Source organism: Chenopodium album, chromosome 5 (genome assembly GCF_948465745.1).
Source record: "Chenopodium album chromosome 5, dcCheAlbu1.1, whole genome shotgun sequence".
Taxonomy (NCBI): domain Eukaryota; kingdom Viridiplantae; phylum Streptophyta; class Magnoliopsida; order Caryophyllales; family Amaranthaceae; genus Chenopodium; species Chenopodium album.
This window is the reverse complement of record NC_137838.1, coordinates 59,807,152-59,822,971: the sequence shown is the minus strand read 5'-3', so window position 1 is coordinate 59,822,971 and position 15,820 is coordinate 59,807,152. Positions and strand designations below refer to the sequence as shown.

Genomic DNA, 15,820 nt, shown 5'->3' with positions numbered 1-15,820 from the left:
AAGACACAACCATTTTAAAAATTTACATTGAATTGGAGATATTAACTTGAAAATTATAATAGCCACAATCACAAATTCACAACGCTGAGAGATTGACAATGTCGACCATGCTCATGTCTTCCTTCTCCTTCACTCCGTCCACTGTCTTCGCTTCTTCTTCATCTGCAGGTCCTCTCTCTTCCCTATTCCTTCTCCTTATCTTCCATGGCAGCAATTATCAATTACTAACACAGTTTTTTTGATCAATTTTGTCAGATAATTCTAAATCTCCGAATTCAAAATCCGTAAAAATCCGACCCGATTGGCGAGAAAAATCTCGACCAATTCCTCCCGGTGGTACTTACCCTGCCAAAGATCACTGCAGGTTTCGCCTTTCTCTCTCCTCTTTTCACATAATTGCTGTTAATGGCGGTATTTTTTGTCACTTACAGTAATTGTATTTGGAGAGAAATTATTTAATAGAGCTATCGAATCGGGTGTTCGGGTTGAGTCCATGTGATTCTGATTCATCGTCATGTCGTGTCTAATTAGTAGTAGTTGGTTAGTCAACTTGGACCGTGTTAGTTTTTGGCACCTCTACGATTTACTCGTATGTAATAATTAATAATATTAGGAGTATCAAATTAGTTTAGATTTAATAAGAAACTGAGAATAGTTTTGAATTTTAGTTGTTTAATATGAAATTAATGATGATAGTGATGAGGTTTTGACATCGAAGGTAAAATGTGGACTACTCCATTATCTTTTGGTGTTGGGCGAGTGATGAGAATTGATAGTATCTTTTAGAACCGGTAGGGAAGCTTTAAAATTACTACAAATCTATACTAAGTATATGAAAACACAAACCACAACCACTTTCATGCCATGTGTCATTACAAATTACTGCTCCCTCCGTCACGTATCTACAAGCCTATTTCTCCAATTTATGTGAGTATTAAAAAATTGAAATAGGCATGTAGATATGTGACAGAGGGAGTAATATGCCACATGTCACCTCCCCTTCTATATAAAGTTTCACCTCCCTTTCTAAATAAAGTTAAGCTAATTAAGTAATTAGTACACATTACATAAACATTTGAAATACAATTAATTAGTCTTTTTAACTCGATAAATATAACCTAAAGTAACAGCTCGTGCATGGCACAGGCGAAAAGACTAGTTAAGTTTAACAAGTGTAACAATGGTAATAGTTTAATAAGTGTAACAATAGTGATTTAATTTATGAAAAATTGATGATCAAAGTGAAACGTGGCCTATTATTTTAAAACCGAAGGATTAATGCGACTATTACTCATCTGTTACGGTGGATTAAATCCCCAAATGACCTTTTGGAAATATTGTAACGATATTTAATTAATGAAAATTGATATCAAAGTGGTTAAGGGTTTGACCCTTTTGGTTAAAGGTAAACGTGGCTTATTATATTGAAATGAATGAATTAATGTGACTCTTGTTTATCTGTTACAATTTTCAGTTTTCAAGTCAAATGAAGTTATTGGGAAAAGTTTAACAATTTTATTTTTTAATGGCGCAGTCGATGTGGACTTTGTGATACTTATTACATAGCTCATGTGAAGGAGGCATGTGCTTTCTTGGGAGATGGCATGTCTAGAATAGAAGTATGCTCCTTCTCTTCTTTATATATTGTTAAACTCTGCAGTAGTTATTATTACCAAGTGGCTCCTTTTTGACAGGCTAAAATGTTACTTTGTTTACTGTTTCAATAATTTGTGTGCATGTGTTGTAAATTGATGCTTGGAATTGAATTAAATAGGACTTGAATTTGCCTCTCAAGCCTTAAGATTGCATATTTCTTTGTTCTTCTTTTCTTGAACACATTGTATGATTTATGTAGAACCAATGTGTTGATCTTCCTCACATGGTTTATAATTACTAAACTAAAGCATCATTTCGGTTTGGCTGTATTGTAATGTATTTTCAACTGACAAAATTGGGGTGCTTTAAAAACTTTCGGTCATTTCAAAGCAAACGTTGCAACCTTATACCATACTACATCCGTATTTCACTTAAAAGTTACTTGCTATTCAGACATACAGTGAATGATTCCCCCATGTCTCTTCAATAATTGATGTGTGCCTCTAATAGTCTACTTTAACTACTATAATATAGTAGCATATAATTATTATAAAATCATATAAAGACTTTGAAATCTAATTTGTACTGCTACAACCTCAACACCACCTGTGATCAATGCATCTTCATTTCCATGACACCGTGACTATCCCACAACAAAACCTTATATCAAAATCACGATTTCCCATACCCTAAATCAACTATTGATTTATTTTGGCAATTCACTAACATTATCTACTTTCTCAAGTTTGTTACTTATTGCCCTTAACTCCATCATGTCCTTACCCTTCTCAAAAGTGTGCATTTTGAAAATTAACCTAATTTATAAGCTATTATATATTCACTTAAAATAATTTAGATTCAGTTGAAATGAATAATTTATGTTGAGTAAAAATAAGTTTAATTTAGCAAAATTAAGTTAAATTCATTAGAACTAAGTTTTAATTTGTAAATTCAGTAATTGTTAAGAACAAATATAACAAAAAACCATTAAAAATAAGTTTTAATTATTTAAAATAATTTGAAGTTCAGCAAAATTAATATACTTTTATTTAAAATAGTTTTAGTTTAACCAAAATAAGGTGAAGAGAACAAGATGTTAATCCTTTGACATGGTATCAAGAAACAACATGACATGAAATTTATGAGTTCAAATCTCATCCACATTCTATTTTAAAGTGATATATTTATCATTTGGCACAACAGGATAGAATATAAAATCAATCTTGGTACTTTAACCTCTATCGTAGACTTTTGGTTGAATTGATCCTTTGACATTGCTTTTATTGAGATGATCAAATTGGGTTTGGTGTTCATGTTATGCTTTGTAGAGTGAAGTACAAATCCCCAAGTAACCTTTTCTTTATCTTTGATATAGATGCAAGTGGACTTCACTCTGGTGAGAATATATAATGAAACCACTAGATATTACTTTGTCTATATTGCACCTATTAATCAACCTTTTTTAATTGTTTATTCCACCTACTACAAATTGGAAGTCATTTTAGCAAATTCATACATGGTAAATTGGTGAAATATGTGTGAAGTAGCATTTAAATATTGCAATAATATCATAACAAGGTTTGTGTTGATGTTTAATAATTATGTAGGGTGACTTATGTTTTGGATGAAAAGGAATCTAATGAAACTTTTATATTTTGAATCAGAGGCAGAATTTAGGTATTTGCTTCTATGTGTCCTTTTTTCCTTCCCAAATAAGGGTGATAAGGGATTTAGCAAAACTCAAACTTGGCTTCCAAACACCTATACATAATCTCCTAGTTGACCTCAAACTTGTCAATTTGGAAGCTTTGGTCTATGCTTGGTTTGTAAGTCAACTCAAGCTTCTTGAGTCTTGTACTATTATATATAAGGGATAACCTATGTTGTTCAGACTTTTCATTATCTTAAGTTCCTATGTTGGATCCTAGAGTTTCTGACTTGGGTTCTGGACACTTAAATAATTTGATACATCCTTTTGGACAAACATTGTTACCCCTAACAAAGGTTATGAATTACTCTTTTTAAAAAATTTAATTGAAAATTAGCTTGGATTTCAGCTTAGACTAAGTCTTGCAAGTTGCATTTTGATTGTACTTTCACCTAGCCAAGCTTTAGTCCCTTCAGAGTAGGCTTGTTTCATTTTCACCCCTCCCAACTGCTTCAATCATGTCCCCATAGGTTTCCTAAATGGAAAAAGGAAATAAGAGCTCCCAATGATTGCCTAGTGGCATGTATGCATTGACTGATGAAAGTGTTTTCTCCAGCTTAAACTTTTGATCTAGCATTTACAAGTGACTTTTCTGAGTAAACTATGAGCTAGTCTTTTTATGCCATAGAGAACTGAATTAGAATCTAAATGTTAACTGTATGAAAATGTTTGAGGTGTTTATGGATACTTGATTAATCAACCAGAGTTAAATCAGTAAAGTGGGCACATGGCAATTTTTGCCACATGTTCCTTTTGTCTTTGATGATTGGTCTGTTATCTTCATGCTTTCAGATTCTTTCTCTTGTACTTGGAGCAGAACTACATCAAAAGTTAGTAACATATTACTAGAGCGGACATTCTTTTACACTTTCTCAGGTCACTTCACAGTGACATAGAATTCCATCATTTTGCCACAAAAGTCTTAGGCGTCTTGACATGCTCTGCTATGCTATACAAATCCATTCTGGCTAGCTAATTTACCTTCTTTCATTTCCTAGACTTTGGAGCCCTTGGTCCATGGGAGAGGCAGGAAAGAGGATTCACTTGATGAGACATATCTAGGAGTCTATGAGGATCTATTGTATGCTCGTAAAATAAAACCTGTTGAAGGTAACTATTATCCTCTAAATGGAGCCATGGCTTTGCTGGACATTGAAGATTTAAATACTGATCAATGATGTATATATCTTGAGATGTTCTGACCATCTTGTCTTTTTCAATATGATTAAAGCTTGCTGTTCCTGTTCACTATATGTAAAGCTCAAAAGAATTATAATTTTTTTGTTCTTTACCAGAAAAGAAGAAATTGATATTGTAGCCCCCTTATACCTCAAAAACTTTCCATTATGAAATTTTATTGATCTAAAATAAAGTTATTAAATATGTATCAATTGTTGGAATGGAAGTTGGTGATGAAGTTCATTTTGTGCTAGACTACTTCTCTGTTGTTTTGTTGAATTGGCAGATCACCTTGAACAGCAACTCGATAAAACGTAGATATATCATCTTGTAACTATAAGTCTGTCCAGCTGTCCTCAATGTATTTATTTTAATTTTATTATTTTTTTTGTGTGTTACTGTCTTTTTTTTTTTTTTTTTTTTTGGGGGGGGGGGGGGGGGTTGTGGCTTCTTTGCAATACAGAGACAGTATTCCTATTCTGATGGATTGTTGATTGATTTTGCTATTAACAGGAGCACAATGGACGGGTATAGTGACAACTATTGCTGTTGAAATGCTTAAAGCGGGCTTGGTTGAAGCAGTTATCTGCGTGCAGAGGTAAATGTGTAGTTTAATAGCAACTTGTGGTTATATATTGTTTTCATGATCACTTGTACTCTAACTGTCCCATGTTTGTCCTTGCAGTGATCCGGAGGATAGATTCAGTCCAAGGCCTGTATTAGCTAGGTATGTTTATTAAGTGCTATGCTAAAGATGATTTGCTGTGGAAATTTATTCTGCGTTGTTTATTAGGGCTGGCCAAACTGGATATCTTATACAGTTCGAAATTTCAAATATACAAATATTTTAGATCAAAATTTTATCCAGATATCAGATCAGAAGAACTCAATTAAGTGCCCCCCCTCTCCCAGCGTTCTTGTTACTTGCTAAATTTCTAAGGTTTAATGTTTGTCAGGTGTAATGAATGCCAAAACAAAAGAAAAACTTGATTTACCTGAAAAAAAAAACCAAGTTAAAGACATCAGTACAACAATTTATCAATATTGAAGGAGTTCTAAAAAATTAGCATATTATGGAGTACATAATAACGTCAATGAATTCAGCTGAGTGTGTAATGTATGAGGTTAGCAGTGAGGCATGGTGCTTGCAATGCAAGGCTTTTGCTTTTGCTATCTTATTTTAAAAATTGTTTTCAAACCATATCCGAATGTTTTCAAATGCAATCTGAATCCAATCCAACATTTTCAGATATAAAAATTGGATCAGACTTCCTAAATTTCCGTTCGGATTTCTTAGCCCACCCCTAATGCTTATATTAGCCGTTTGCGTGTATTTTCACAATCTGAAGCAGCTTGTTGTTTATTTTTTCCTCCTGTTGAACAGGACACCGGATGAAGTAATTGCAGCAAAAGGTGTTAAGCCAACTTTGTCTCCAAATCTTGACACACTTGCCCTGGTTGAGGTGCCTGATAAATTTTTAATAGCTTTAGCAAATTATTTTTTTTCCTTGATTACCCCAAGTTCTTCAAGTACAATATAATATGGAGATGTTTGCCTTTAAGCAAAATGCAAAACCTGCATTGTGTTGAGAAATGTATTGATGTGTACTACCTTTTGATATATAAGTAATCCCTTTTAGACTTAGCTAAATACAAAAAAGGACTAAACAAGGCATAAGTATGTATGGAACTATGAATACAATTTTGTTGTTATCTATTGTTGTAGATATTACTCATATCTTATCATAGGATTCGTAATACAATGCTCTGCTGTAATTTAGTATGGAATCGTGTTTATATGTCTCATATTTGTGTAATGAAAGCTGGGAAAATCACTTTGAAATAGAGGGAGTAGTGTTCTAATGTTATTCTAATATAAATAAGAAAATAGGAATTCTTTCATGCCCAGAATTTATCTAGTAATGTTTTGGATCTGACAGGCAGCTGGTGTAAAACGTCTTCTCTTCTGTGGTGTTGGCTGTCAAGTGCAAGGTGTGTTCTCCTCCAGAACTTGGCAAGGTGTATCTTCATATGATTTCTCATGACTTAGGACTGATATGCAGGATAACTTAACTGCAGCACTGAGATCGGTGGAAAAATATTTGAATTTGGAAAAACTGTATGTTCTTGGCACCAATTGCGGTGAGTTTATGTCTAGACTTTTTTGAGATGGATTTATTTTTACTTTTTATTATCATTTATATTTTTGTATTATATGGAGGGGGGTTGAATTAGTATGCTTAGGGTTTTTACTTAACCTCTGTTAGAAAATCTGTGCTCTGTTGTCATCTACATTCTAGCAGTAGCTTTATGTTTTAGGATATGCTCTCTTCCTATGTTGCTCGTACTTGGGTACCCATGTCTGACACAAGTATGTGTCCAAGTGCCCGTCTCGGCTTAGGGTTGAAGTGTCCAATCCACGTCTACGTATTGATTAACCAACAGACCAACACAGCTACTTGATATAAATCTGTAGTCTGTGTAACATAGCTCTCATCTCTTCAGGAACTTAATTATTTATTGTTAAAGTCAAACCAGATTCGACCTGACCAAAGAGATTTAAACCTCTTTTTCCCATTCATTAAGTATCTTTAATTCCGTAATAGTGTATGATAATTAGAATTTGGAAAATACACATTGAGGTAGATCTAACAAGATCCCATTCGATAATTTTTTTTTTCTTCCTATTAACATGATTTTGTGGCCAAAGTTCCATCAAAGTAGGAGATAATATTAGACAAGTGTAGACTAGAAAAGTTCATATCAATCCAAACCATACCTTAAAAAATCTAGTCCAAAACACAATTTCAGGTGAAGAGAACATAGTCTTAGATGTTTTAATTGTTATATTATCTGAGATGCTGATCAATCCATTGTTGGCCTCATAATTTCTGTACATGGTGCTACTACATGAAACTTTGAGCAACACATGCTTTTTGGCTTTTCATTAGATTAGATTGACGTCGTTGTTCTGTCTAAAATGATCAGGAGCTCTGTAAGCGAAGGTCACTCTAAGTGTCCTTATTTGAAAATTGTGGGCAGATAGGTAATCTATTTTTTTCACTTTCTCTTGTCAACAGTGGACAATGGAACACGAGACGGACTGGACAAGTTTTTAAGAGCTGCAAGCAGTGATCCAGACACAGTGCTTCATTATGAATTCATGCAAGATTACAAGGTTCTAATTTTTTCTTTAATTTCTTTGCCGAATTGTTGTGAATTTCCATGTTCATGTGCTGCTGCTGACCTTATAATGTGCTCATTCACATTTCTTGACAAAGGTTCAGTGGCCCTCATTTTCTTGCTGGGTATTCTAACTTTGTTTAAGTTTCTTGCTGAAGATAGATTGAGCAGATATAATTAGCTACTAGTATCCTATATTAATGCAATCTTTCATTGATTGTCCTAGGTCCATTTGAAGCATTTGGATGGCCATATTGAAGAAGTAAGATGAAAATTTGAACTTCCCATCAGCATCATGAGTGATCATCTTGGTTTATGCACTACGTATAGATTCTAATCTTCTATATCAAACAGGTCCCATACTTCTGTCTACCAGCCAATGATTTGGTTGATGTCATTGCCCCATCCTGCTATAGGTATTGGTTGCATGGCTAGTCTGCTATAAACTATGCAGTGAATGCTTTCAAAATTTCTTCCATTCAATCATTCTGATATGTGACTGTCTTTTTGCAGTTGTTTTGACTACACAAATGCATTGGCGGTGAGTATCTATTTGTCTAAAAGATGTTGTGCTATCTTTCTTAACATAATCATGTTAGTTTTTGTGCATATGAGTTATACATGTTTCGTAATTTTCTATTTTTACTTTTTCTTTTTAACTGGGTATGTTTATGAATTTATGATTAATCTGAATATCTTTATTTTTTTTTAAATGATTCTTTCAAGCTTGTATCTTATATTGATATTTGAAATTTTCATGTGGTATTAGGATTTGGTAGTAGGATATATGGGAGTTCCAAAGTATTCTGGTACCAGCATGACACAACATCCACAGTATGTCACTGTTAGGTGAGTGAAGTTTCCTCCTCAGTTGTGTCTCAGATATCGTAGATTACATAGTTTAAATACCCATGGACCCCTCTTCTCCCTTACCCTACAGAGATAGGGTTGGAACTAGCTACATTCAATAAGGTTTAAGTAGATCCTCTAAAAGTTGGTTAGTAAGGAAACTTAACACAGTAAACTTTATCAAATATAAAGAAACAAAGCATGCTTAACGCATTGACAGTGGGTGTGTAGACTTTACCAGTTGAATGCTTATTTACAATGGTTTCGGAAGGAAGGAAAACATCCTTCCTAGTTTATTGTTAATAAAGCTAAGCGGGCATTTTCATGTGTATACTTTTATTTCTATTTAAGTTTAGTAAGTAATGTTAGTATTTTCCAATATTTCCGTCCCACATTTTACACATTATTTCTTTTAGAAACCTCACCAGTCACCACACTCCCCAACCCACCTTTCTTAATTGTCCTTTCAATTCATGCATGCTTACAAGGCGTGTTTTCTTCTGCAATTGTGGTTTGTGATAAATAGTCTCTGATATAAAAGCAACAAAATTAGATCTTTTTTTCCTTATGTCTATTGTCATTTATTACAGGAATGAACGTGGTAGGGAGATGTTGAGCCTCATTAAAAACCTCATAGAAATTACTCCCACTATGAGCAGTGTACATATTCCAAACTATCTTCAAGCTGTTTTAGAGCATCATTTGTTTTGTAAATTTCTTAACAACTGAGTTTTTGTGCTGATTCTGGTGTTCAGGGAAATAGGCGTCCATTTGTAGTGGAGACTGTTAAAGCAGATGACGATGCTAAATTTGGTATGTATTATATGGTTTTGAGCTATGAGTGCTACAATTATTCTCTTTTACTACACAAGGGAAAGGAGTGTTAGTGTTATTCTGTAATTGCTGAAACATAAATTATAACTATTGGCCATTTTGTAAAATTGGAATATTTAATATAATATTACGTCTTCAAAACAAAAATCTAATGCTTTTTCAGAATTCTGATGAATCAAGTAAATAGAATAGGATAAAAGACCACCTCCCCCCCCCCCCCCTCCCCTTTTTTTTTATTTTTATTTTTAATATATCTTTTGGAGAATAGTGGTGTTTCTGGGGATCAAATGGCTTAGAGGGAATTTAGGCTTTTTGCTTTAAAAATTCTTACAGCTTAATTGCATCTCCTTGTGCAGTAGCTTTGAAGTTGATTGACTCTTGCTAATTTTGCTCTTTTTTTGCAGGCATGGGACCTTCTCAGCCTGCTCCAAAATTTATCGGAAATCTGATTGCAGCTGTCCTTAACTTTGTAAGTATCTTTGATGGAACACTTTACGGTCACAGGTACTAGCAATGACCCCTTTTTCACTAATTTCTTTATCCAGATTGGACCAAAGGGTTTGGAGTTTGCCCGTTATTCACTTGATTATCATACCATTCGGAACTATCTGCATGTAAATCGTGCCTGGGGGAAGGAGAGGTGAGTATTTAATATATAATCCTAATTCTTTAGGGATTATCATACACATGGTACTAAATATATGCACTGAAACCAGGGCCACTATGCATGTACCTTCATACGCAAGGAAACTTGTTGAGATGTACAATAAAACCGGTGAAATTGACAAGATGATTTCCAGATCAAGGAGCGGATAATATATTATTGGATAAAACAGTTATGCTTATCCAGAGGTTTAGCATGTGAGTTCGTTAATCTAGGTCAGTTATTCCAATGTGTAGCATGAAACATTCTTCTGGAAAAGTATTTTTCCTGTTTTGGCCTAGTTATGCAGCTGTACTACCTTTTTTATTGGTAAGGTTTACGTGTACATAGAAAGGCTTATCTTCTAAAAGCGCATTATGCTATCACATTTTCTCTTTTTCATATCCTGTCATAAATTCCTGATTTGTGTCCATGTCCTGTTTGAACCTGTTTTTCTGTGTATACTTTGTTATGATCCATTGTTTAAAGTGCTCTGAATCTGCAATTGAAAATAGTTTCACTGTAAATGTTCTCTGCATATAAATTCTAATTTTTTTGTACAGAATTCTAAGATACAAGTGTGGATGTAATTGACAGTTTTATGTCATCATATGCTGGTAGCGATTGTTTAGTTGTGTTTAGGGGTGAAGCCACGGGTGGGGGGTCTTTGATTTATTAACTAGACCTCTATAAAATTTTGTATATATATCATTTTAGTCAGTCAACTATTTTATATTGGGTTGCAGTTGCTTCAATGGTACTATTTTTTAGAATTGAAGCTTCAATCTCCTAGATCCTAGGTTTGAATCTCCTCAATATAACCAATTTTTATTTATTTATTTATTTTTATTTTTAATTTTCCCTCTTAGAGCTTGGTGGCTCCAAAAAGCTATGTAGTTAACAAAAGTGATTACTTATTGATATTGTTATTTTTTCCTATGCTACCATTCTACCCTTTGATTGCTTACTGATAATTACTAAACTACACTCTTCACATTGTATGTTATTTAATTTGTATAATTATCTTTCTTAATAACTAGGTTATCACATCTTTTATGGCTAGCAACACAAGAAAATATGAATGGAGATAATATCGTAGACTATAAACATACTTGTACAATTTTTTTTTAAATATATATGTGGAAAAAAAAATTGTACAGATTTTCTAATTAATATTAAAACTGCTATTAAAGATCACAAAGTATGATTGATAGTAATACTCAATTGCTTTTACATTTATATTTTATTAATTAAAGTATCAACTGGCCCATGGGATTTGTTTTGTTAATCCTGGCTTTGCCCCTGTGATAAATTGTTTATGTAATTGCTGTTGCTGAATGCTTTGATACAAAAGAATTTATATGCAAAGCTACAAGCTAATTGTAAAGGCAGACTAAAGAATACTAATAGGCTAAAGCATATAAACAGGCTAAAAGCATATAAACAGACTACAGAATACAAACCAATAGAGAACATTAAGAGCTGGGCTTATCTAGTTACCAACAATAAGAGACTTGCCCATACAACTCCATTGATGTGCTAACGCGTATGTGCCTGCCATTGATGTGCTATATGACTAAAGAAGAAACCTTTCAGTATGAAGGAAACACCATCTAGGTGAAACACTTTGATTTCCCATTGTGGCATAATTATTCGTGCATGCAGATTAGAAACAGACGTTTCAAAAGCTACCTTACAAGGGATTTATGATGTTATTCAAGCTACTCTTACCAATACTCACCATCCCTCTTTTCATCAATAGCAAGATTGTCCTTTGATTGTTAGAATGCTAGCTCTAGTTCTGGGCATCCCCTGCTGTCAAAAACATGGGAATAAGAGTTTTAGTCACATATTCCCATTGCATAGTCTCATCTTAGTCAAATGAGCATTGTCTTATTGACATGACATATTCCATTTCCAACCCTAAATGCTTCAAAACAGACCGTTTTTCCAATTCAGTTCTCTACATGCCTATGTCTCTATAATCAGAAGAGATTTTGCATCAGCTGGCTTCAAGTTTGTCTCTATTATTTTTGAAGAATCGGAGCTGATTTCAGTTGGGGTGAGGCCGAGGAGATGGGATGTAAAGTATGGTTGGTCCACTTCTTAGATGAATGGTTGGGATTGCATGAAGGGGAAAAAACTGGGAGGTTGAGATTTTGTTGTTTTGCTAGCTTAGGTGTCAAATCCTGAAATTAGGAAATAGAGGAAAAGAATTGAAGAATTTCTAATACACTGTTGAGAGATGTATGATGTGCCAATGTTCTACCAAGCTTCAGCATGAAATTTGATAGATTTTAGAGGATTGCTTTTTAAGGTAGCAGAGTTTGTAGAACTGTATGGCATATTTAGTTGTTCTTAATCAGTGATTTGTTGTTTGGATGTACAATTTGATATTTAAGACAAATTCAATTTGTTTTACAATAATACTTCCTTTTTTTTTATCGTAACATAAGAGATTTCCACGCATGGCAGTACACATTTTTTTTTAATTTAAATATTTTAAATTGTGTTGTAGTAAAAGTTAGAAAAAATTTGATATTATGAAAGCATATTTTGGGATGAATATAACAAGTTCCCACATGACTATATCTTTTCCAATGTATAAATCACAAAGGCAATCAACCGAGTGTGTATGAATAGTATAAAATTTTATATGCTGTGATTTAAAATAAATAAACAGAGGAACTATAACAATTTGAAAAGTACCCTAGTGTCAAAAATCCCAAAATCTTTAAATTTGTAGTTATTGGCTATACTCTAACATCTTTTCAGCAGCAGATGTTGAACCGAATGCCAATGTACCTTGGACCTTAACCAAGAAGACTAGGTAGAGACTTCATTATTGAACAAAATAGGTAGTAGTGTTGCCAACTTTTGATGTAGGAGATTGAAATATTCAGCATTTGTATATTTCTGGTTTTGGTAGGATTTGTTCCTTATGCAATCCATTGAACTTATCAATGGTCATTGCTCAAATGTTGTCAACTTGTCTTGTGCATGCTATGACATTTGGATAGACTTGCTTAGCTAGTAGATTCTCTTATGTTGTACTGAAGACTTAGGTAAAAACTTTTTTCCAGCCACTCTCTCCTCTAGAGTCCAAGCCCTCCTCACAGAAGGCGATTTGTTTGTTGAATCAATCATTAAGCTTATTGATTATCTAATGCTATTAGCTTAGCCAGTGTTCCTAGCCATATGTTCTCGTTCATAACAATAACTTAAATGTAGAATCCTATCATTTCGTAAGAATTATTAAACCTCGTCGAGAAAGAGTTGGTTAAGAAGAATTGATTGTCAAAGACTGCCTTTTGTCCTTTCCTGATATATACATATAACCTGCAGCTGAAAGCACTAGATGACATTAGAGATAGAAGATTCAAAGTTTATAATTCAGCATTTATTTTTATGACAAAGTTTTTAATGTGTCGTGGTAAAAGGATTGTGAAGGGAGACATGGAATGAACTCTTCTGCAGATTTGAGTCAAACAGCATGGGTCTCATGTGGGTTCTTTTATTTCTACACTGCCCTTTTTTAAAATTAATTTATTCATTTTTATTTTCTGTCTTCTGTTGTTTCTTCTTCTTCTTTGTTTACCATTTTTTGTAATCATTTAAAGTAAAGTCAGTACAATAAAGAAGAATAATTTTGATTGTATTATATTTGTTGGCTGACGGTTAAACTGATTATAGGAGTATTTATTATATACTGTTATTGGCGTTTTCTGGGAATATGGGACAAAACATGGAATTTTCTGTTTTCAGAAGTGAGGAATTGTGGATGAGGAGTGACGTCGGTGAAAAGATCTTAGTGGCTGATGTATTTACACCATTCACTGGAGGTTTGAGAAGCTTCTGTTGGTCTGTTGACTGATAAACTGTGAGCTTTAGGTTAGAAAACCGTAGTATGAAGTCGGTGCTTGTTTTATCTGTACTCGGCTACTTGTGTTAGACACGAGTCAGTGTCCAAGTGTTAGACTAGGCTATTTTATGATAATGATTTGGGTCTATATTGAATTGTCAATTATCCTTTCCCATGTCATAGTATCAAAGATCTGTTATAAATAATTGAGGTGAAATAAAGGTTTTAACGTTAGTCCATACTCAAATTTATTGTTGTTGGGCAACTTGATTGGTAAAAATTGTTTGGGGTTGCTTAAATATTTTTTTGAAAATCCTTGTACATTAATCAATTTACCATGGAGCTTCCTAATTAAAATGGTCTTATTTCCCTGGTGTTGACTGATCAAGGTAGCCTCAGGAGTTTGTGTATCGACAATACAAATGGCTCTGTTTGCTGTTATTGTAGAGTCTATGACAAATGCATTAATATAATTATGCTACGTCATTTAATTAGTCAGTTTCTAGAAAAGTTTAAAGGTGCATCTGATAAGCGCTCCTACTTCTGAAGTCATATACGGAGTATAACTTCTAGATTGAGAGATTTCGCTGTGAGCCTGAGTGCGAGTATGGAAAGGGGATGATTTTCATTCTTTAGTCGACAACTTCTTCAGGATGGGGTGGAATCCGAGTACATCAGTTTTAATCAAATAGGAAATTTTACAACTGAAATGATTAACACCCAGAATGATATATATGGCCTTCAGAAATTTATACCCCATACCTTGAGTTTAAATTCTATCTGCATTTATTTACCTGTGTACTGACTTCCTCATAAACACGAAATTGATGATTTTTCTTGTTTCGGTCTACTATAGGGAGGTGAAAAACATTCTATTTTTAGAGACAGGTGGGGAATGGAATGCATAAAATGTAAATAGCAGGTGGGAATTCTGAATCAGCTGCATCACTTTCTGACAATGGGAAATTTTCTGCACTTGGGACTGTCCATAGATGAATGTCAAAAAACTTTGGTGGGCTCTGTAGCATGTGATATGCAACATCAGAGACATTACTACCCTAGTGTTTGCTTGGTTTCCACCTTAAGATCACTATCAAGCTTGAACTGACAGTCTTTCTAAGGCACTGAATAACCATGGGTCTTACTGAACGAAACGGGCCGGCCCCCCTTCTGTTCAGGTATTGCCCATCTTTAGCTGCATTCATGTCCAAGCTGTTCATATCTATCTTTGAAGCTTCTACCCACTTGTACACTGTAAACTTTTAGTGTTTTTATTCTTTTTCGTCTGGTTAAGAAGATAAGTTGCTCGATGATAGTAATGTCTGGTTTGGAGCTTAGTTAATTCAGGTCATTTTCAGGTCAGTTGGAGTCAAGATAGTATATCTAGGCTAGTATGATAATCAATTAATAAATAATCAGTGTTGGTACTATGAGTTTTCAATTTGAGTCATAATCGTTGTTACATGTAATTTTGGTTACAATTTAGTTTTAACATTGATAATCGAGTTCGGTCAATCATGTCAAGTCAGTTCTTAGTCTGAATGTCTGATACTGTCAAAATCTGATCATCAAGAATCTGATAGAAATGAAGTTCTCCAATAAATATATGTATAAGAGGCAATTATAAATTTGATTATATTTTTTTTCATTGTTACACCAAGGTATTTCACACAGTAAAGAGAAAAAAATAAAAATAAAAAAAGTAAAAAGCCTCATCTTCCTCTATACAAAAAGGTGCCCCTAATATTTAGAGACTGGGATCTTTTAAGGAAGAGGGCTGCTTTGTGATCTTTGTGTTCCTAATTAAATAAAATGTCTATGCAACCTGATTTGTGTAGTTTTATCAGAACTGAACAACTGCCTAAATCAGACAAAAATCCACAAAAAAGAAGTAAAAAAAAGAATTTGAAGTTATCTGAACAATGTTTAGTTTCGCAAGTTTTAGTTGTATTTGTTGCTGTTTATC

The 15,820-nt window shown here is 33.7% G+C and overlaps 1 protein-coding gene across 1 annotated transcript; it reads left to right on the top strand.

The window, feature by feature from the left end:
- The first annotated feature begins 3 nt into the window (after window positions 1–3).
- Window positions 4–10,423, top strand: LOC145632138 (7-hydroxymethyl chlorophyll a reductase, chloroplastic-like). Its single transcript, XM_081684433.1, has 19 exons — window positions 4–168; window positions 256–364; window positions 1,535–1,619; window positions 4,303–4,414; window positions 4,997–5,081; window positions 5,169–5,210; window positions 5,868–5,946; window positions 6,424–6,475; window positions 6,563–6,625; window positions 7,564–7,661; window positions 7,893–7,928; window positions 8,021–8,082; window positions 8,180–8,207; window positions 8,436–8,515; window positions 9,106–9,175; window positions 9,271–9,328; window positions 9,754–9,818; window positions 9,895–9,989; window positions 10,066–10,423. Exons 1-19 carry the CDS (start codon window positions 99–101, stop codon window positions 10,163–10,165), a joined length of 1,389 nt encoding a protein of 462 aa, XP_081540559.1. The 5' UTR covers window positions 4–98; the 3' UTR covers window positions 10,166–10,423.
- Window positions 10,424–15,820: the final 5,397 nt, after the last annotated feature.